Source organism: Anarhichas minor, unplaced genomic scaffold, assembly GCF_050575085.1.
Source record: "Anarhichas minor isolate MPS153535 unplaced genomic scaffold, ASM5057508v1 ptg000016l, whole genome shotgun sequence".
Taxonomy (NCBI): Eukaryota; Metazoa; Chordata; class Actinopteri; order Perciformes; family Anarhichadidae; genus Anarhichas; species Anarhichas minor.
Window position 1 is genome coordinate 2,287,784 of NW_027466462.1, and position 24,067 is coordinate 2,311,850.

Genomic DNA, 24,067 nt, shown 5'->3' on the forward strand with positions numbered 1-24,067 from the left:
GATCTTTAAAGTTGCTGATAGGCACATTTTGTTACCATTGGACAGGCGAACTGTTTCCAGGCTTTGTGCTTAGCTAAGCTAACCATCACCAGGATATGTCTTCATATTGAGCGATTATTATTACTCGTATTACTCTCTCAGATCAAATGTCACATGAGTCAGGACTTCTTAGGCGTTAAGAAACTACAGAAGGAGGGTTAGACAATTAAAACATAGAAACCGAACATGTGTCTGTCACTCCAGTGCCAGACCTGTGTTTGTTATTAGGCCTGCAGGTATTTGCACACACACACACACACACACACACACACACACACACACATCTGTCCACATACCTGCTATGTGAGCACACACAGATACACACACACAAACACACCCTCGAGTGAAATCTGTGTCCAGATTACCACCAGCCCTCTATTCACACCACCTCGACAAGAGGAGAAAAAAAAGAGAGAAGTGAAGCTGCAGCTCTGTTAGCGAAACTTCCGTTGCTAAAAATAGGTCCTGGTTGGCAGCGGTGGTTGGCAATGCGAGGCGTTGTTTGGCAGGGTGGCGGGATACGGTGGGGTAACCCGAGGTGCGCGTTGGCTCGATGACTCTGCAGCTTTTTAAAGAGGATGCTTTGGTTTGCAGTGCTGGATTAATAAAGTAAAGGGAAAGTTATTTTGGGGGATTTCTTTGCCCCCTCCTGGTCATTTTTTGGTATCATATTATCAGTTGTTAAGTGAGAGAGTAAAAGTGAAATAGAGAAATATTGATTATAGATTTGTTGCAACCACCTTTGCCCTCTTAATTAGCCAATCCAAGACGAGGATGTGATGCGGACGTTAAGAAGAATTAAAGGAATAGTTTGACATTTTTGGGGAATGCGCTTATTTGCTTATTTGATCAATACCACTCTTATCACCACTATCTGCCAGGAGATGGTTAGCTTAGCTTAGCACAAAGACTGGAAACAGGGGGAAACAGCTAGCCTGGCTCTGTCCAAAGCTAATTAAATCCCCATAACATGACAGTTTTCATCATTACAAACTGTATCAGTCAATAGCACAGCAGCTGCAGGAGCTCAACATCTGCTCCAATCCCGTTTTGTTTTGCCCCGACGTGCTTTGCCGAGGCCTTTTAGCGTCGCGTCTCGGCTCGATCGCGGCCTTGGACACACACATGGCGGCGTTAGGGGGGCATTTATCCTTTCAGGTACATCCACGGGGACCCACCGATCAGTTTACACTCGTTGTTCGGTGAAACCTTAAACTGCACTGCTGAGGGCATTTGTGTCTGTCCCTGTAGGCCTCTTGGTAAGGACAAAACTCTTCTGAGGGGACATTAGCTCCATCTCAGATTTCACGAGCTGTAATTGCCGTCCCATTGTGATGCGGAGACAAAAACACGCACATATTCTCTCCACATGTATGTATATTTCCGTCCTTGTTCCTTTTTGCGCACATGTCGCTCTGAGGTACAAAACAGAAATCACACAGGTGGAACCAGATCTTGTTTCACTCCCCCTCCTCCATCTGTAGATCCCTCCTCCCCTCCCATCGTTCCCTCCGGCTCTCTAGAAGATTATTTTCACCGGTCCCATGTGTCCACCATTACACCCACTTTTCACCCCGGCTCTGCCTCCATCTGTACCTGTTGGAAGCCATTACTTCTTACTACTACTTCCCTCTCTTGTTTAACAGTTTACCACTCCATTATCTACCTCTCCATCCCTCCATGCACCTCCCCTTTCCTCCTCAAAAAGCCCCCCGTCCCCCTCCAGGCGAGCCCAGTGGACTTCAAAGGGGGGTGATTATCATAGCACTTATCAAGAGGGTGGGCGCTGTCACTCACTTTATGTGTGCGTCTCTACAGGCCAGCTTGTGTCTTGAAATCATTTATATTTTACAGTTCACACATTTAGAGTTTTGAGGGAACTTCTGTTTAAAGAGCAGTTCATGATTAACCAGAGAAAGTGTTGCTCATTTAACATAATTAGGGTTTTGTTAAGTTATAAATATGACCCCGGATGAGAATTTGCAACGTAGCTTTAAGGCTGTGTGTGTGTGTGTGCGTGTGTGTGTGTGTGTGCAAAATAGTACGCCAATTTTGTGCAGATTAGCAGGTAGAAGGGGAGGGCAAAATAACAAGAACACTATTTTGGAGCCGTAATGTTTAGTTTTGATAAGAAACCTCGATAGTCATTTTTTCAAAGCTCATTACTGTGTGTTGCATTGTGTTGTTTTATGTTTGTGCATATTTTGACCTGTCAATCACTGTGTAGCCCCGCCCCTAAAGCATCCCCTGCTTCATGGTCTGTGTGACTCTAAATGGACCATAATGTACTAAATGAACATCATGCTGTATTGAAGAAGACTTGAAACTAGAGATTGAGACCATAAACTCATGTTTACAATGTTTACTGAGGTAATAAATCAAGAGAGAAGTAGAGTCATTTTCTCATAGACTTCTATACAACCAGAGGAGTCGCCCCCTGGTGGACACTAGAGAGAATGCACGTTTAAGACACTTCTGCATTGCCTTAACTTTTCAGAACCGGTGGTCGCCGCTTGCTTTGGCCTAAATTTCGTTCTCTTCACATTGTTGACGTGTAACACTCACTGGATGTTCATGTAAACTCACGTCCTCGACTGGAGACATGTTTGGTTCACATGAGAGTACAGCAGCTTGTATTAGAGTCAACGGACCATTTATAAAGAGCAGTTGGATGTTTGCGTAGACAACAAAAGCCTGATGGGAATAGTTTTCATTCATTTTATCCTTCTTCTAATCTTCTTTAAGCTAAACAATGATGTGTTTGTGCTGCTTAGGAGAACAAGTCTTTGCAAGAATGAGACAACACATCTTTCCTTTATTGATTTCTGACGCTGTGTAGTACCTGACGAGTTAATTCCGTGTTTACTACACTGCAGTTTGTCTCCTGCAGCCGTCAGCTCTGTTCATCCTCATCCAGCTGATGTTAACATCACGCTACACTGATGGATCCTCCAGTTTTACAACCCTGAATGTGCATTGTAAATATTATCTTTAGCGTCGTACATCTCTTGGCTTCTACTTGGCTAATTGAAATCCAATCATAAATACTTCTATGTGGTCTAATACTGTAAATACTGTCTTGTACTGTAACGCTACTCGTCTCTGTCTTGAGCTTGATAATTTGTCAAACTCTCTCTAAACGCTCAAAGAGAAATGGGATGTTTGCTTCCAGAACATCAGATCCACCTGCTCACAATGAAGCAGTCCTGTTTATTGTCCACGTGTTGACTGCCAAGACTAAACGAGACAATCGACAGATGTAGACACCGAGAAGATACACAGCTGCTGCCTTTGTTGTACTCCTAATGAAGTTGAGTCAGAGAAGATCCATGTCAGTTAATCTTGTTTTATTGAGACAGTGAAGGGGAAATCCTTTTTCTTTTTCTCCTTTTTTCCAGTAGGGATGGCAGGAATGGTGATATATACAGTATATTGTGAGACAAATACATTTATCAACCGCCAAAGACTTTGCCATACTGTTTGTTGTGTTCAATGTCTCTGAGTGTGTTGTATGGGCCTCATGTTTGTCAGGTATTTGCTGGATTAAATTAAACAAAAACAATACTTTCCTGCCCAGAAAATGGTTTATATCAGGATATATTTCAGAATAAAATCACATGTATTGCAAATTTTTGCAATTGGAATGGAAATGGAATTACGTCCATATTGGATCTAGTTTTGATCTACTTATGGAGACTCCAAGTGTAGCCTGTGTTTGTTTTTTCTCCTCCCGATTGTCGACCTTAAAAGCAGCTTTTTTATCCACAGTTTAATCATCATGAATTTTGTCTAATTTCACAAGTCCAGACCTGAGACAGAAACAACTGGTGGTGATAATCTATTCCTTTTGTGCCAGTCCTTCCATTCCCGTCGTTGGTTTGCCGGCGTGTAATTTATGCCCTAAACACACATTTCATCTGCTCCATTGATCACGCAGCGTCTTTGTCTGCGCTCTTGTCCGGACAGCGGCTCGCAGTTTGTTTTGGCTGCCGCCCTAGTCTCCTCCTGTAAACCCGTCTGTGTCGACAGCAGATTTTTCGCTGCAGAAAACGTCTCTGAGCTCTTTTTTTGTTTGTTTCTTAATTGCCGGATTGAGCTGGCATGAAGCTGCCTGTTCCTGGTTCGCTTGCGGCGGTGTTGCCGGTGGGCAGCCGGCCACCTTTATCGGCACGCCAAAGAGTTACGAAAGGTTCATTCCAAGTGTCTGTGCTGAAAGGTGGAGGATGTACTGATCAATTTAGAGCTTCAACAGGTGGCAAAAGTGATGATTAATCCTTTCCACTGGCAATGGCACAGCTCATTGGAACAATGGAAACACCTTTGCAAGCGAGGGGAATCCCAGCTTTATTGTTGCACTGAAAGAATTATGGGATTTTTTTCATGTTTCCAAACTTGAGTCATTGTCTGATTGAGATCCAGATACATTTTCTGCTCCTTCTTCCCAATATAAATGTGTTTCTTCTGATACTTCCAGACCTCTGCAGTGTGTGTTGACCCTGCATGCACTTTTAAAAGTGACCCGCTGTTCTATACTTGGTGCTTTGGGTTTATTTTCATGTCACTGTTGTGCACTCACAGTGAATTTATAGCTGGAGAGAAACCAAACCCCGACCGGAAGCTCATGTTCTGACGATGTGGACTGTCGGGCAGCGTCTTGGCTCCATGTCTGAATACCAATGGGGTGGTGGGGGGGGGCTGCGATGAGAATCTGAACTTTAATAGATCATGTGACGTGCCTGACACTGGTGTTGATTGTCAGGGCAGCAGTATCTCTGCCCACATAGGAGGTGCAGTCGTTTAATTATAAAATATGATTCACGGAAACAAACTTTAAAGATAAAATGTGAAAAACCTTCAATAAGGTGAGCGGCCATTAAAAGAGGCGAGGTGGGGCACGGTTGAGAATCGGTTATCAGGAAGGCTTCGCACATATTTCAGCTCATCTTGGTTGCAGATCAATCATCCTTTCACTGATAACATCTACTTTTAGAGATAGCTGGGCAGGGCCTGGGACCTGAGGATACACTCTACATAAAGCTGTACCAGAGGTATTAGAAGAAACTCGCTTCTTAGCTCCTGTTCGGCGTGCGTGCCCGCTCTCGCGTGATAAAAGAGAGAGAGAGGCACACAACAAGGCTAGGCAGGTAGAGTCCTAATCCTGTCTAATAGTAATGTTTCTGTTCCATCACGACTGCACCAACCTTAGCCAGAGGAAAGAGTGTGTGTGTGTGTGTGTGTGTGCATGTTTCTGCATGAGTGCAAGCCAGCACAAATGACTGCATGTCAACACATCGACGATTTTGATCCAATATGATTATATTTAATAGAGGATTTCACAGGTTTAAACGTAAACATTCCCAAATGTGTCCCAGTTTATTGTCTGTTTCAGTGGAAGTGAATGAGATCAGCTGACAGGAAGTGAACGTGGACCGAAGCTCGTGAATGTACTTTACTTTCCATAACTGTATATTTGCATCGTGGTATTGATACTTTTACGACAGGTATGATGTATGTATGTATTATTCATCGGAAAATACTGAGAAAAAAATGGCTATCACGATTTCTCGGAGCACAAGTAGACGTCTTCAAAAGTCCAGAACTCGAAGATATTTCAACTACAAGTGAGCAAGTTTAGACTTTGACAGGAGATAACTTCGTAGATCACTTTTTATTGGGTGGGGGAAGTTTCAGCAGTCTAAAGTAATTGATGTTATGTGTTGGGAGGTTTGAAATGTCAAGTGTTTCTTCATGATTGTGTCACATCTATCTCATCATTATAAGTTCTCGTCAGCCAGTTAAACTCCTTTATGTGCTGTGAAACATTTTTGAACATTTACCCATCATCACATTTTTTTGGCTCAATAAGATATTTTTTCATCCCTTTGACTCTCCATTTTTCATTTTGTTTTTGAATTTACGAGGATGTAAATCCAGTATATAACCTGGTCTGATGTGAGGCTCTTGCTGTTTTTGTTACTCAGATTTAGCTAAGCTTAGCTCAACTAATCTTAGTTTACTTTGACTCTGCCAGGAAAGCCGCATCATGCAGCACGTTAGGACAAAGAAGTTGAGACATTAAAGCGTTTTGCAGCATTAAGTCTTAACTGGATTAGAGATTGGGAAATGCAGAGGGGAAGATTTCCATTACTGTTTACTATCTGTTTACGTAAAGTCCCAGAATGCATCTGGGTTTAAAGTGCATGACTACGAATGTCAACTGTTGCTTTCAAGGACCATATCAGAGTTTTCTTTTTTTCTTTCCAAAAACTCTTGTGGTATCATTTTTTATGCATTTTCTTTCCTTTCAGACTTTGGTTTCCATTGATTTCTGCACAATATTTGCATATGTTGAGACGTATTGTTCCACGTTAATACATTAGTAATCAGAGTGATTTGTCTGCTTTGCATCACCTCGTCACAATAATGTAACTTCGACAAAAATAAATGCAGGTTTAACGTCAAATGTGATGGATTAAGTCCCCAAAATCTGCTGATTGATTTAGAAAGCACGCAAAAGTGAATGGAAGCCAATGGCTGCATGGAAAAGTACCTTCAAAAAGCAGAAACACAGCAACGTAATTTAAACAAAACACAGTAATACCTCTGGTATAGTCCTTCCATGACGAAAAAAAAACATCGAAACGTGAATTTGGAGCATTTCACATGAACTGAAATTCTGCTATTTTACTATTTGCATCAACAAAACTTCTTTTTTTATTGAGTTTTAAATCTTGTAAAACGTCTTTGGAACTGTTTCAAAGAGTGGACATAAAAGTGAAGTCCCTCTCCTGATACATACGCATTGCGCCTTCTGCCAACTACAGCGGTATACTTTATATACATTCGCAGCCGCCGGTCGTGTCAGCCCGCTCTGTGCGACGTCCTGTTTGGGTCGGGTTTTAGCGCCAAAGATTTCCGCTGTCTGCCCAAAGTTACAGATGATCTGACTCCAGCTGGGTGGCCTGCACGGTACAAGAGGGAACGCATTACTGAAACACACGAGGAGCTTGTGTACAAGTACACAAAGCGGTGCACGTGGACACATGTACAGTCCATACCGCTCACACACACACACACACACTTAGACACACACTTAGACACGCCAACACAACGTGGAATAAACAGAAGTAAACGAGGAACGCTGGAGGCCCAAACACAGCTGGTTAGTCTCCTGTGGTGGATGTCAAGGTCACAGATGGACCAGAGAGGAAGAGGAGGGAGAGGAACGAGAGGAAAGATATGATAGGGAGGGGAGGAAGAGGAGAAAGGGGGAGGAAGGGAAGACAAAACAGAGACATTGGATTGAGGGGGTGGGGGAAAGACTCTTTCTTCCTCTTATCTCCACATTTTCCTTCTTTGCCCTTTGCCTTTCTTTATGTGCATAAGCAGTGACAACCTCCCGCTGCTCTTCTTCCTCTTGAAGTCATTCCTCAACGTCAGCTTCAGCTTCAGGTGCAGGTGAAATGTAAAAAGGGTCACATTCAAAATCCATCTTTTTCCCTAACGCTTCGCTGTCAGTCAGTGATGATCCCAGTCATGTTTTTGTTGTTAAACGCAGACAGCGACTCCTCAGAGAGTTCATTGGTTTGTGTTGTGCAATGTCATTTTGACTGGCAGGTGTTGGAGTGAACTCTGCGCTCCCATTGGTTGTTAGCATGCGAGGACATGCTGAGGATTAAATAAATTCCTGTGCATCACTTGGTTGGGAAAGCGTGAAGGGTCAATTTAAGGATTCGCTTGGTTCTGCACTTCAATTCCCAGAGTTCACTTGTCAGTCAAACAGTTTGAACGTGACCTTTTCCTCTTTTTTTTGTGGAAAGAGATTGTTTTATCTTTATTCTCTTAAACCTTCTCCATGTTTTTTCTTCTCTCTGTCTCAGTTAAGTCAAACACAACATTGTGTCTCAAAGAGCAGATTAGAACTGAAATGAATAGTCGAATAACTCATCAGTTATTTAACCATATTCAATTGGCAACTGCTTTCAAAATGTTGATTATCTGCTTCCAGCTTCTTAAATGTGAGGATTTGTAGCTTTAAACTTAATATCTCTGACTGTTAGTTGAACCAAACAAATGATTTGTGGCAGGATTTTTCACGATTATATAGACAAAATGATTAAAGGGATTGTGTGATAGTTTGGGGCTAGCTGTTTCCAGTCTGTACGCTATGCTAAGCTAACTATGTGTGACTGCGACTACATTTACTGCTGCATAGTATTTACTGATGAATGAAATGTGGAGGAGGAAAATGAACCTATGGGTGTTTCTCTCCACAGTAAATCATCTGTTGAGTGTTTGATGGGTGCTTCTTTGTGCTTTAGGAAGTAACTGCCGTATTTTTCTAACATTCGCACGACTAACTTTACTTTTGATGCTTTGCTAAACTCTCCCCTTGTCCTAAAATGGCCCAAAATCAATACTAGATTACTTCCTTGTTTTGTGACTGAAGCGGTACACGTGTTGAAGCAGCGTCGCTGTGTGTGTTTGACCAATGAATGACCGTCAGTCCTGCAAACTCCACCAGGAAAGTTCCCGGTCTCCACGGTCAAAACATTCCTCATAAGGTTTTCTCGTCCCTGGGGAAAGGTCTCCAGGTGTTTTTTAATCTGTCACTGGTCTGATTTGTCTATTCTTTTAGTTGTTCCTCTGCTTCAATACCTGAAACAAGCATAAAAAGTACATTTCCCAAAACCTAATTGATGCAAGTGAGTTAAAACAGCAAATAAAAAACGTTTCGTTGTGTTTTATGGATAGAAAAAAGGCCGAATGCACATTATCTTACATCAAAATGCCACACATTATTTCTTTAACTACATATTAGCACTACAATCGGCTTATACATACAGTAATGCCAGGTATCTTCAGGATCACACATTCCTTCAGCCGTGCCTCTCTGACCCTTAAACCACCACCATCATGGTGTAATTCTATAACATACGAAGCAAACAAAGCTTTATCTCACTTTTTGTTTTGTTTTGAATTTAAAGCAAACTGGCTGTCCTGTCACATCACGCCGTTGTTGTCTCAGCCGTGCAGCTCCGTTTGTGTGTAACCCTATAGACTCAACCCTTCACGAGGATAACATCTGCCGACCCTATAGGCACGAACGAGGCAAGTCCAGACGTCAGCCGACGCACGAGCTGCCACTCTCGGGTGTTTGAATGGCGTTTTGAAAAGAAGTCTCGGTTAGATGCTCGTACATGAAAGTGTTTGGACAGTGAAGTATGAGCAAACAAGCGAAGATTGATTGGGGAACATTAGCCGAAGCTTAGAGGCACATAGCTGCATAATGCCAGGATGACAGAGTGGAAGAAAACTGTTGAATTCACGCCGTCGAATCGGGAATGTGCCTGTTCCATCACGTTATGTCAGTGAACGTATGCAAATTGTGAGCGCGCTGCTTTTGTCTGGAGTGCTGTAACCTTATCTGGTACAAGTCTAACCCTGTAGCAGATTTACATTCCTCTAACTTAACCTCGCTGGCTCTAACCTTGTAGCATAAAGGGTCTTTTCACCCAAATTACGAAACACACGTACACTCACAGGTTGTGTTTCAGAGGGTGTAAGATGATTAGATGATCAAGTAGCTTTCATATTGTGAAACCAGGGCTTCAGATCATTGTCCTCTTTGTTCTCTGTGGGAGAATGTAGCCCTGAGAAAGCCGATCTCGTCACTACTCGTCATTTTTTGCCGCTTGGACAGAAGCCCCTTGACAGCCTTTTTGCGTACTATCTTTTAAGTACGTTGGGAAACAGCGGCGGTTAGGTTCAGGCAACAAAACGAGCTAGTTAGCGTTAAAAAAAAGCATTATGGTTTGACTTTAAATAAGTACACTTGTAACGTAACAACCTATCCTCATTCAGCAGTTCGTATGATATCATACGAAAAAGTTACTTCTCATTTTTTATGCGTTTTCCTACGACAGTCCAGCAACACGTGTCGATTACCACTCGTTAAATGCATCAAGTCTTTTCAAATTAAACTTCCGTCTTCACAGGAAGCAACTTAGTTAGGTTTAGGCAAGAAACTACTTGGTTAGGTTTAAAATAACTACAAAAGTTGCGTTACTTAAGTACGGAAGTAATGTGACAAATAAATAAATCAAACGCCGATCGAGCATCGGTATTGAACTAGGCTGTGTGTGTGCGTGCTCTTGTATTTCTATCTATGCGAGGACCAGGACCAGTTTAAGGGAAGTGAGGACACTTTTTCAGTTTTGTTTGCAGGTTGTTACACTTCAGGTGTTAATCTTAGAAAAAGAACTGGGGTAGATTGTGTGTTCTCGTGCAGCATTACCTGCATCTAGACGTCCAAATTCACCCACATCACCTGTGAGTTTATTTATCTCCACAATAATTCTTCATTGTGTGCATGTGTGCGCGTTTTCCTCGTCTTTATTTGACACCACCTCACACATCCTCCGCTCTCCCCCTCGGGCGCTGGCTTAGCAGCTGTTTGCGCATATCATCCTTCACTTTTTTTAAATCTGGGTGTGGACAGGGGAGCGCATCTCCGCCCTGCTCAGGTAGAGGCTGGATTATATCCCAGAACAATGCCTCCGCAGGGCCAATAACAATCTGAGGCAGCCGGCTCTGATTGGGTAATACCTGAGGAGGTATTCATGCCTTAACAAAAGGAGGATAATAGAGCGGAATAATAAGAGCAACATGATATAGAGATGGGAGCTAGGAGAGCGCGACACTTTTGTCATCCTCTGCTTCTTGTTCCACATTTTTAAACCATGTTTTTGCTTAAACTGAATAAAGTTTTCATCGTCTTTGCTCCTTTTACTTTGTTGTTCTTTTATGGATTTAATTTTGAGTACCTTTAATGCTCCAAATTGCTTGTTTTGCATCTATTTTTAGCTTCCTCTTCTTTAGCCTCTTTGGCATACGTTTCCTTTGAGCTGCTCTCTTTTTTGGATTCCCTCCATTTCTTTTACCCGCTCTCTTTTCTTGCTCCCTCCACTAGCCCAAATTTCACTGTTTTCCTGCTCACTTTCTCCCTCTCTTGCCCTCCTTCTGTCATTGTGATTAGAGGAGTTGAGGAGATCAGAGGGAAGAAAGCAGGAGCAGCACTGCTGACCTTTCCCCTCCTTCTCTCTCTCATACTTTGTGCCAAGCTCGCGTTCTCCTTGTTGTGTGTTTTCCTCTGTTGTTTTATATTGGGGAGTTTTTCCTTTTCCGATACGACGGTCCAAGGAGCGTGGATGTCATATGTTGTACAGATTATAAAGCCCTCTGAGGCAAGTTTGTGATTTGTAATATTGAGCTGTACAGAAATGTTTTTATTGAATTGTATTGAATGTTGTCGTAGTAGCTTAGCTTAAAAGTAGTAGTACCTCAACATTTCTCAATAGCATATCAATTCACCACATATAGATGTAATAAATCAACACTGTGCAGGGTTGTTCTGTCAATCATCATCTTATTGACACTCTTTAACTGAACGTTTCTCAGATGCCTTCCCACCAGTCTTTCCCAGGCTCTTATTATGTCAGACCGAGACCCAGACTAGACCATCTGATGACTACTTACGGGGGTCCCGGAGGGCCCTTGACCTCGATTATTGTGATTATGAACACTCACAGACTGTGGTCATATGAACTAATACACCCTGCACTTTCTCCTCATCCACCCCTGTCCCCTGAACCTCCATCACACCCCAGTCAACACCCTTTTACCCCTCTTCCTCCCGCCCCTCCTCTCCTCCACGTCTGTCCACCCCGCCAGCACCCTTTCATCCACTAATCACATTGAAATGCCAGCCATGACCTCTTAGTTTGACCCGCAAATAGACCCCCAAACTATGGACCCTTATGAGACATTTGCTCCTATATTCACATGGAGGTAATTAAGTGTGTAATTAATGAGGTATTTTACATGGATTTACCACGACAATCACACAGATATGTAGGAAGAAAACACACCTTTATCTCTGCTCGCCATGTGGTCCATCAAGTGAAAAGATGGCGTCAGGTTTTAAGAGGCTCGTACAAAGTCTAAGAGCACTGCGTGATGTTTGGTAGATATCTCAGGAATGCCACCCCTGAACACAGAAGGGTTAATCTGTAGTTCACTTGGAGTTCATGAGCTACAAATGGCGTGTGGTGATGCTGACGTTTGTTTACTGTGCATGATATGGGATGTATGAGGACGTGAACCTGCAGAAATGGAGATCGCTAGAGTGAAAATGCACCTGAAACAACAAGAACTTTGGGAGTTAAAGCTGGTTTGTGTGTCTACCAATCAAAGAAAAGAGCCGGAGGGAACGAACCGAGTTTGAAAACCCAGAAAAGAAAAGCGTACGGGGAGACAAATAAACAGTAAACACAAAAGGGAACCTGGTAGTACATCTTATGTTTGATACATAATTAGATCTGCCCTTTAGAGAATTATGCACTTTTTAAATCAGCAATGACTGGATCTCCTAAATCCGGTTTAAATCCCTGCCAACTTCTCACTGATGCAACTACTCCTCACATCCACATGACTCATGGAGTTTTTGCCAGACTCTCTTCGTGCTCCTCTGCCTCTGTTTTCCGTCTCTTTGTTTGATTTGTTTCTTTTAGTCATGAAGGGATTTGAACAAATCCTTTCAGTTACATTCTGATGATGCATTGAGGCGGTGAAGTGTGTCGCTCAAACGAAGAGGAAGTTCGACATTCAAACTCCAAATTGTCTGGTCTTGAACAAGATTTCTCCACATATATTTCCAAAGCACAGGTTGTAATTTCGGTTTATTTTTGTTCTTCTTTTTCTGCAGGGTACGTCTGACGAGCCGTGTGCAGGCAGAAACTGTGGCGAAGGATGCAGGTGCAACCCAGAGAAAGGCAGCCGGGTGAGTCCCGTCTCATCTGCATGATAGCGCCAACTTGTACAACTTGTACTTGCTTTTACCTCCTTTTAATCAGGGCAGCTCTCAGCCTGGTTGGCCATCACGTGTTAGTTTACACTGTGATATTACGTCGCATTATAAAACTACACATTTCCTTTAATAGTTAAGACATCATGTAAATGTTAGCTTGTATGAAGTTGCAAGAAGTGCTTTTTTCCATCTAATTATATTTAAAAAGAAGCTGTTTTGGGGATTTTAAGTGATAATGTTTCTGTTAATCCCATCCCCTCCTAAAAACTATAATAACTTTAAATTGTAAGTTGTTATTTCCCCCAGTCGTCTATAACTCCCTATCATGGGAGTGTGTGAGAGAAAGACTATCAATCCATCTTCATACTTTAATCATCCATCACAGCAGCTTATCTGTTTGCCCGGTACAGATGTTTTAGCTCAGATTAATTGCACTATATTTATGGTCGAGGTTAATGGTTTGCTGTTTACTTGTTACAGTGCATTCATCCAGTTGAGGTGAACTGTTTTGGCAAATTAAATTGCGGGAAACAAGTAAATTGCCTTCACTTCAGTTAGAAACAACGACCCCGGGGCTCTGGTTTACATTTGTTATCTCTCTTCATCAACAGCCACAGACATTATCAGCACCTATCAAAGTCAGCTCTGTGTTAGTCCGTGTTGTACATGTTACAACATCCTTACAAACAATATCGTGATTTCTCCAGGCGAGGAGTTAGACGAAAACAAAACTGTGTCTTAAGGCGAGGAACTCATCTTCCTGTCACCATGAAATAAACACCTGTGTGGTGACTGACTCATAGATGCATAACATCATTTAAACTTAACAAACACACTTATTTCAGTATAAAGATAGAGACTTTCAGCTGTTTAAATTTTAGTAGCCACAAACAGAGCAGCTCTACTCTCTGATTTATGACTCGGAGTGACCGTTGAGAGGAAGGTTTTGTGGGTGTTTTACACGTCAATATAAACCGGCTGGCTTCATGTACATTCCTGTACATTAACAAGCCTCTTTAAGTGCTGCAGCATCATCAGGTCAGAGGGGTGGAGGCCGTAAATATTTAGCTGGAAGGGCTTCTCTTGATCTTATGATTTCTTCTTTTGGAAACATCTGACCAACAGAAACAATACAGAAACCCTACAGTAGATTAATGTAGAATTTTACTCATTCTGGAGCATCTTATGTTCGAATTTCTATACAAAACAGTACTAAAGGGGAAAGGTTTGGTCTCTGATGTGGTGGAATATTATTTATTTACACACGTGTATTAATGTAGCAAATGACGCAAGAAAATCAGTGTGTCCATGAGTCAAACCAAATAAATGTGGTTTAACTAAGATTCTAAGAGAAACGTAAATATAGTAAAAAATAGATTAATATGAACACTGTGTGTGCGTGCGTGTGTGTTCACATCTGGCTAAAAGCAGACTAGCTGTAAGCTTCACACTGTAGCTCGGTCTCTTTCAGCCCGTATCCAAACAACAATTACTGTCTGACACAGAAGCCTGCACTTACTGCCTGCACACACTGTACGCCAGTCCAGGTAAATAACATAGCGACGGCCTGCCACATTACACCCAGGTACCTGTAGCTAAATGACATAGCTCAGGTAATACCACCTACCCCAGTACAGGCCCTGTGCTAGCCCTAAATTACACAGCCGCCGCCGGATTACCTTCTTTAACGGACACGTTTAAGTGGTACGGTGCTTATTTGTCTCTTTTCAGTTTTACTTTTGCACTCGCAGGTCGGTGAGGTGAGGCGTGTTCTCGATCATAGCGGTTAGCAGCCCTAAAGTTCACAGGTGGAAAGTAGTTTAGGTCGGTGTTTGAGCTCATCTCTTGTTTTGGTTCTTAGTTTCAAGCAGGATAAACTTTCATTCAGTTATAAGCTAGATTCTCTATACACGCCACATAAATAACGTTAAACTTCTTAATTCTAGCAGCGGAGCAAGAAAATCGAATAATAATGTTATCCAAGGAAGTTGTCCGTCTATTAATTGTCGTCCTTTAATGCACGGAGGAAAACAGGACCATTGAGACTAAATATGTTGGTTACAGGAGGTGCTATTTTAATTCCCATATATCAAGTCATTTGTCACAAAAAGGGTGTTATCATCCCGTTCATCATCAGAGTTCACATGGGGATACATTCTGTCTGAAAGTTTGGCACTTTTACTGAGAACATAGCAACACAAAGTAATGAGATGAATCAGACACAGGTGATGCTCTGTTGATCCCCGAGGGGGAACTCTTGTCAGTCGTTTGACAGAACAAATGATGAGGTTTATCAAAAGGTCAGCTTGTGCTATGCAAGTATAATTACTGTTTGTGTGTAAAGGCGTTTCTAATGTGCGTCTATTCATTTTTAAGACGACAGTTGTTGCATGTAAAGCTTCCCGTGCAAAAGGGAGGAAAAGGAGCCGAAGCACAAAACTGTCAAACTAGATTCTGTGAATCGAGGAAAAGTTAGTTTAATAAATTAAAGTTCAAGGAATAGTTTAACATTTTGGTAAATACACTTTTATGCTTTCTTACCAAGATTTAGGCGATAAGATTGATACCACTCTCAGATAAATTCAATATGTAGCTGGGGCCAGCAGCCAGTTAGCTTAGCTTAGCATAAAAGCTGGAAACAGGGGGAAACAGCTAGCCTAGCTCTTTTCAAAAGCTAACAAAATCTGCGTACCGCCACCACTAAAGCACAAATCAACACGTTACGTTTTGTTTGTTTGATTCGTACAAAAACTGAAGTGTAAAACAGCAGTTTTCCCCGGAGCAGTCACTGCTGTTTCCTGTCTTAATGCTAAGCTAAGCTAACCAGCTGCTGGCTGTAGCTTTCATATTCACTGCACAGACATGACAGTGGTATCAATCTTCTCATCCAACACTGAGGAAAACTATGTAAATGTGCAGATTGTCACTTAAAATATAAGCCTTGAACCTTTAGAAGCAAACAAACATCTTAATGTTTCCATCGTTGTTCCTGCTGTACAAACGTTGGTAAAGCTGGAAGGCATTGCACACACTGCTATATTATTAGAGGAGGAGGGCAGGACTGACATGCCGAGACGTAGAAATATGAACTGAAGAAGTTTCCTCCGGCTAATAAACGTAACACGAAAGCAAACATCTGTTTATATTGGGAGCGACAGACAAACCCGTCTGTGTGCCTAAAAAGGATGAAGCTTTAATCACTGTATAAGTTAGATGGATCTTATCATCTGGAGCTCTTACAGCCATTGCTCCTGCCTGAGTAACATCCTTCTCCCATCGGTGATAAAACATCCGACCCCAACACAAACACCGCAAAGACACAGTCCAGACGGCGTGTGTTGCTTTTAGTCGGTTTTCATTATTAATAGCCGAAGGGCTCCACTTTGTATTTAGAAGCTTGTGTTCACATGTGTGTGACTTCCCTCTGTGTCATCTTGGATCCATTAGGTCCAATAACATCCACTCCCGTTGGGTGAACCCCCCCCCCCCCCCCCCCCCGAGGGTCAGAGGGCAGCGTTAGGGATGACAGGATGGTCGGTGTGTGTTCAAGCAGTGGTTAGGTCAACACACATTTCAAGTTACGCAGGAGTCAGGAAGTACGTGTATTATTTCATTTTGCCGGACCTCCGTCTGTGTGCCGATCAGAAGCAGAGAGGCGGAGGGACGACTTCCTAATTTTGTCAAACTGTCAGCCGAGTTAACTCAACATGTTCTGTGTGACGTTCCTCATCCAGTCAGAGTTCTATTGTACTCGCCTGTGTTGTGTTTAATCAGATTACCACAAACTGACACACACCTGGGTTCAGGTAGCATTCACTTCAGCAGAGGCAGCAGCAGAGTTCAAGATGATCAGAAACCTTTTTAGATAATCTATTAGTCAATTTGAGTAATTAAAAAAAACTAAAAAACTCAAAATTCTTAAATTTCCTTTATTATTGCAACGTGGACATTTAGTAGCTGAATTAACTCAGATTATTTTTATTGTTGTTATTGTAGCTGTTTGCATAGTATGTAAAAGTCTCTCTCTCTCTCTCTCTCTCTCTCTCTCTCACACACACACACAGACAACAAAAGGGCGGCAGGAATAAAGGATGCGTAGAGAGTCCTTTTAAAAGACGATGAGGGTAAAGTGATAGTGGATGAGTGTCTCGGTGGGATGGGAAGATAAGAGAAGGAGGGATGAAACCCCTCCGCGGGGGCCTCTCGGTGAAAGACGCTGTCTCTCCATCCCTGAATTCCTTTACTTTAATCCTGAGAGAGAGAGAGAGAGAGCGAGAGAGAGAGAGAGAGAGAGAGAGAGAGAGAGAGAGAGAGGGGGTTGCTGGATCCCTTTTATGTCAAAGCAGGGAGGAGGAGAAAAAGGAAGAGGAATTAAAAACATCCAGGAAGTTGGCAGGAGAAAGACAGGAGAGGACGATAAAGACGGAGATATTAAAGAAAGTTAAAGGATAGAAGTGAAGATCAATGCGAACTAAAATAGTTTATTTTACGCGCAAATTTAAAAAGCTTCAAAGTTTGTAGGAGTCTGTTTCTTGAGCCTTAAAGTCTTGTAATAGCCCTTTAACCTTTATCCCAAAAAACAACACGTAAAGCAAGAGGGAAGGATAAAGGAAAGTAATACTGAGGCCCGTTAGAAGGAAGATCGCATGTGTGTTTATCCGAACACACACAGACGGAGGCTCAGATTTCACTCAGATAATCAGAACCCCGAGACAAGCATGAGCGCTGACTTTGATCTCCGTCCTTATCTTTCAGTACGTCTCCCACCTCTCTCACCATGCCTCCTCTAATGTGTCGCGTTTGTGATTATGAAGCTTGTGCGGTTTTCGCCTTGTGTGTGTGTGTGTGTGTGTGTGTGTGTGTGTGTCTGGGGATGTATAGGACAGTCTTATCACACACACACTGCTGGGCCCCTACATGGCATTTTATCAGGCTGTCCCTCCTTTTGAGGCTGGAGTCTTAAAAAAAATGGTGGTGGTCTTTGTTTTGGCTTCGTCTCAACACACACACACACACACACATATATACATAGACGTATAAAATGGTGGTAGAGCGGCCATTTTGCCTCCCAAAATGTCTCGTCAAAACAAAAAGCCGTCTCCTTGTCTTTCAACGGTAGAAAAAAGGATGCGACTTCTAGCTTTGAACTTGTCTCTTAAACACACACACACACCTGACGCTCGCAGGCGGCTCATCCCCTCACCAAACACTGGGTTTAGTCTAGCAAAGGTCAGAGGTCACAGCCGACACAAAGGCCAATGTAGACCAGAAGGTCAGGGGCACCAGGATCACAGACTCCGAGATAGACAGGACAGTGTGTGTGTGTGTGTGTGTGTCTCTTTTATCTCTTCTTTCCGTCTCACCTTTCTCATCACTCTGAGCTTCTTTCCCTTTTTGGATCTTTAATGGCTTTAAATCCTAAAACTTTATTTAATCAAATAAATGAAAGTTGAAGGAATACTTCAGTATTCAGTTACTCCACTTGTGTTACCTTGAATTCTTGAAGAAACGGAGAATGAAAACACAAAGAAAAGCCTTGATGAGTTAAAGTAAAGGGGGTCAGCGGCTTTCCTCGTTCCCCGTGGAGACACGCGAGAATAATAAAGTTTTCTTCAAGAATTCAAGGTAACTCTGGCTGAGTAACTGACGGACAAATAGTCAATTTGTGGTTGAAATATTCGTTTGAAGGTGAAACAACAAAACAAACGTCACTGTTTCCTGTTTAGTGTAAAAGTTTAAAGTCGAACTAGAACCAAACCGACAACAGTAGAAGAAGAAGCAGCTCCAGTACCAAAGACCTGCTGCTGCGTCTTCTCTGTTTCCAGTGCACACTACTGCCCTCACATGGCCGCTTTAGGAACTACCACGAAGAGTTCAAGTTTGAGCAGTTTCTTGTGTTTTATCACAAAGTTTGAAATTGTAACATTTGAGATTTTTAACGTGGAAAAACAAACTACTGCAGTTAATGAATGGTTTGGTTGCATTTGGTTGTTCAGTGTGTTTAACTTTAGCTTTCAATCAGGTGAAGTGTGACATTTTATTATTGACTTTGGACGCAGCAGTTTGACCAAACCGGTCTTTACTCAAGGTCCACTTACAAGCATTTTCTGTCCACAAAGACTGGAAGAAGACCGTTAGATGCAGTCGAAAGCTGGGAAGCCGACCTTATGTGAAGATCTTTTTGTGATTTCAAGCCTGTTTAAGCCTGTTAGTGGTAGTTCACTCATTCATCTAATCTTAACTGCAGTCTTTGACGCACAGTTCAAATAGCATGAGAACATAGAATAAAAGTAAATGAAGGGGAAAAGGCCGAAGGGAAGGTGTGACTGGGTTCCTCCTCCTCCTCAGCTGTCTTTTCTGCACAGTGCAGGAATTAGACACCTTCTGGGTGATCTAATGTCACACGCACACACACATACACACACACACACACACACACGTATATAAAGGGCAAACCCTTGAAGGAATGTACACAACAGGTTATTACTGATTTTATAAGCTCTTGTGATTTGATGTGATGATGACGGCAGTTATTTATGACATTTCCACTCACACACACACACGCACATATTTAACACGCACACACACATTCAACACCAATCTGAACTGTAATTTATGACATTTGTTTTTTTCACCCCGCCCTGCTCATTGCTGAAGCTCAAACTTAGACGCTGTTAAACATGTAGATGCTCATCGCCTTTCAAAAGGACAAAAATACTTTAGCAAACGTGTGTGTGCTTGAATCTCATATGTGCAGGGTTATTTTAGGATAAACACAATTAAAAGTGAACATAAGAAGATGATTCTGACCTAGACCCTGAGTATAGACGACGGGGGAATAGAGGGATTACTGAACAGGTCTACTGGAGAGGTACAGGGGCCTGACAGGCCTGAGCCTCTGTCTGAAGCTACTGATAACAGTTGTTGTTGGGAAGTCACAAAGGGTCATAAAACGACTACAAAGAGATGTGTAACAACCAAAAAGAGAAACAGAATAACTACAAAAAAGAAGTCTCTTTGAATACGTGGGTGTTGTTCTCATGTAGGAGAGGTGGGGGCCCTTTACACGCCGTCTCATGATCCGTCCATGCGGAGGGGCCTCAGGTTGGGCCTCAGGTTGGGCCTCAGGTTGGGCCTCAGGTTGGGTGGGCGTCTGATTGGATCAGGAGGAAGTACAGCTGCTTTATTTTCTATCTCTGGACTCGTAGTAGAGGAGAAGTAGAGTCCCACGCTGCTGCTGACACACACACACACACACAGAGAAGATATGCACATTCCTATGAACAAACTGCAGGAATCTGAAATCCCTACCTAACTAAACACAGCTGGATGGAGCTCGTCTTCACACACTTCAGTCCTTTTGTCAGCAGACGGGAGAAGGTGACACGTCGCCCCGTTATAAACGAAGAGAGGCGAAAACAAACAGGAGGTTCACTCGCCGTATATATTTTCACATGTTGAATCAAAACTGAAACACGTTTTTTGTCGTTTTGCTCGTCATCTTCCACAATCTTGGCCGTCTCTGCTGTCAACACACTTCAGTGTTGTTTGTAAACGAGTGTTCGGCCCAGACGTTGAGGTCGATCAGCAGTCTGGGTTTTGTTCTGACGGTCGCAGCATAGGAACTGTACCAACACTTCTTCTTGTTTGCAGCAGAACAATAAAACATGCAATGATTGAACATAAAGTAAAGTGGACACAAATAAACTGCCGTTGGCTGAATTGAGGCAGAGCCTGCTGTTGTTTTTCATCGTTTGAGTTCGACTGATGCTCTTCTAATTACTCGTTTGCACCCTCTCCATCTGACCGGAGAATCAGCGCCTGCAGCTATTTATCTCGATGCACCAACTCCGGAAATTTCACGTAACGATAGTGGGAGGAAGCTCTCGTTAATTAGCTCGTTTCTTTTGCAGACTGTCTGCAAATTTGGTCAATATTTGACCTCAATTTGGTTAGAAACTTGGCTGCAGATTGCACAAACAGTCCAGCTGTTAATTTCACGTGATATGTAGCAAATGTTGGAGGAGCATGCTGTTTGAGCACACCTTTACAGAGTTTTCTTGCATTTAAATATATCATAAAACAGTAATAATAATAATACAACAAGCATACATAAGGAGGAAGAACTACTGATATGTATGAGATAAAAGTGATCCAAATCCTAATTGAGTGTAGTAATTGATCTGTATCCACATTACCTCAACAGTCACATCTGTACATCACTTTTAAAGGTCTTAAAGGTTTAAACGTGACAATTACATCGGCTGTTTGCACTCACAGGTTGTCGCCACCTCGGGCACATTGTTGCGTCCCAGACCCGAGTACGCCAATTAGTTCAAGTTTTTAGGGCTGCGGAGTTAAAAATCCTGTGTTTAGTTTTATGGCTTTTCTTAACAGCTCATTTGGAGCACGGCCTCATGGGAAACCAACACCTTTTGTCTCACTTGTTGAGGCTCATAATGCAATTATAAAAAAAACACTTTTTTTGCCGTTGATTTCCGTCCTCGTGCTGCACCTGAGAAAACACCACGGCTTCATGACATCATCGCCGTGGGACAGCTGTGGCCCTGCTGACCGCTAACGGGGGTTTTTATTGGAGGGGGAAAGCACCTGGATGGAAAAGAGGTTGTTTGTTTAATGGCGGCGATTACTACAAACAGATGAGTCAGATGTGCAGAGGAGGGGTGGGAATCAGTCTGAAGAGAGGCCTGCATCATGAGCACATGTTTAGAGTTCATATTGATGTAAAGGAAATCATTTAAAAGAATTCCTCATAAACCTCGTATAGAACCAAAGTCATAAAGTGCTTTTTATCACGTCGCCTTCCTTCCATCTGTTTGCGTTAACACACGGCAACAAACACTTTTATAAAAGTCTGCATGATTGACCGAGATGGCAGGAAGTGTTGTCGACACGGAGCAAATTATTCAACATCTGGAGCGTCGACTGTTTTTTGGTATTTGAACGGGTCGAACTGAGACGCTTGTCTGGAGTCGTTAAATGGGTCTAAGAAGACAAATTATAATCTGATAGACAGGAAGTAAATCTAGCGTTACAAAATAAAACAATAACCATCTTAAATACGGATCAACTGTCCAAATTCAGCTGTTGCTTCGTGGAGCAACGGCAGGAAAAATCAGAATAGGAATCGCATGAAAGAAATCTCACTGAATCTGGCAGAATGACCAAAACTGTCCAATAAACAAGCAATATATTTTGTGACTTTTATTTACAAACGGCCAAAATGCAGATTAAACAAAACCGAATGCAGGTTTGATTACATCCTTAGCGCCCAACTGCTCCCAGTGTGATGTTGATGTGTGTGTGTGTGTGTGTGTGGGTGTGTGTGTGTGTGTGTCCGCCCCGTCTTTGGTTGGTGTATCATCTCTCAGCCTGAGCAGGACAAACATGTCTGAGATAAACGAAAGGTGTTTGGGTTCGTGGTCTGATCGCCAGAGGGAAAAAGACGACGCAACCTAAACATTCCCATCGAGAGAGGATTCCCCCTCTTTCTCTCGTGTGTGTGTGTGTGTGTGTGTGTGTGTGTGTGTAATTGAGTGTGGGAGCTGCTGACTTTCTAGTTAGTGTTTTCACTTGTTTCACCTTTAACAGCATCAGAAGTCCCGTCCTTTCGACCACATTCTTGTAGCCTTTCTGTGCTTGTTTGAGGTTCTGTCGACTCACGTGGCCCGACCTGTAATCAGGTTATCAAACTGCCCCCGCTGATTCAACTTGCACCCAAAGACCCAACATTTGCCCGCCCCCGCCATCCTCCCTCCTCTCCGCGTTGCACCCATCACCGTCCCCCAGTGAGCATGCGGTGTGACAGCTAAAATCTTCCCCCCCTAGCACACTCGTAGCTCAAAACAATGCGTTCCGATAAACCCTCGGAGGGCCCGAGGGTATTTGTTCGCGGGTTTGTAGCCGCGTGCGTTGGTGGACAACACACACACACAATGGTTTTCACACGCATGGCGGCTAGAATCTGTCTGTCCAAGCACTCTCTCCTATCAGGAAGTGAGGTAGGCCCGGTGGGAGCGGTAAGTCCAGAGAGCTTAGCGGCCCAGAATAGGCTCCATTGTGCCCTTTGTGCTGGAGGGGATTTGGGCCTACAAACTGACCAGTCTGCTGGAAGGTGATGAGGATGGAAGGTCTGGAAGAGCCGGGGCGGAGACCCGCCGGGCTGGCATGAAAACAGACGGGGATGCCAACTGGCGAGGGTGTCTGCGGGCGGGAGCGCTGGCAAACGGATCTCTGGTAAAAATGTGTCCCCGTGTCTTTAAAAAGCACTTTATTTGTATAATGTGTACAAACTAGATGTGAACCATGTGGACTAGAGAAGACATTTTTTATTCTGTAACTTTAACCAAAAGACTAAAGCCACTGTAACTTTAACAAATTAGGAGTAACAATTAATATTTAGTGTCTTTAGAGGGCCAGTGTGTGGCATTTAGAGGGATCTATTGGCAGAAAAGGAATATAATATTAATAAGTATGCTTTGTTTTGTGAATAATCTCTTGAAAATAAGAATATGTGTTTTCATGACCTTAGAATGAGCCGTTTATATCTACATACAGGAGCGGCTCCTCTGTTTCTACAGTAGCTCAGAATGGACAAACCAAATACTGCCACACGGGAGAAGTTTCAGTCGGTTGCAACCTGCAACCTCACCACTAGATGGCGCCAAATCCCACACACTGCCCTTTGACAGACCCACAGAGCTTTTTAGCCCCTCTCAGTTGTGGTTCTACTGCACGTCTAGAACTGGAGATATACTTGCTCTTTAACCTCACGTACAACCCGTCTGCAGCGTGAACAAAGTTCTTTACACACTTGCTTTATTTCTGAGGTCACGGCAGAAAAAGCCACAGTGGTGCCATCCTAGATGATCTGTCAGCATACTGCCCCTACCATTCATGTGTCTTTGGTACGCGTCACATTCATTTAACAATTCAATTCCACAATTTAACAGTGCTCTCTTTTTTTAGTCTTTATTGGTTTCCCCTTCTTTTGGTTCCCTTTCATCCTTTTACTTTTATCTCCACTCTGTGATCTTCTTCCTCTGCGGACTGAATTCATGAATTCCATGCCATGTTAGGGAATAAACAGAGACACTCTCCTCCTGCTGACCATGAAAGAGACTCTCTGAAGATTAGATT

General features: G+C 42.8%; 1 protein-coding gene across 1 annotated transcript in view; it reads left to right on the forward strand.

The window, feature by feature from the left end:
* Nucleotides 1–11,883: 11,883 nt before the first annotated feature.
* Nucleotides 11,884–24,067, forward strand: part of col4a6 (collagen, type IV, alpha 6) — a 37,470-nt gene continuing 25,286 nt past the window's right edge. The window contains exons 1-2 of the mRNA XM_076092175.1: nt 11,884–11,889; nt 12,806–12,880. Coding sequence (XP_075948290.1) covers nt 11,884–11,889; nt 12,806–12,880 — 81 coding nt within the window. The remainder of the gene's footprint in view (nt 11,890–12,805; nt 12,881–24,067) is intronic.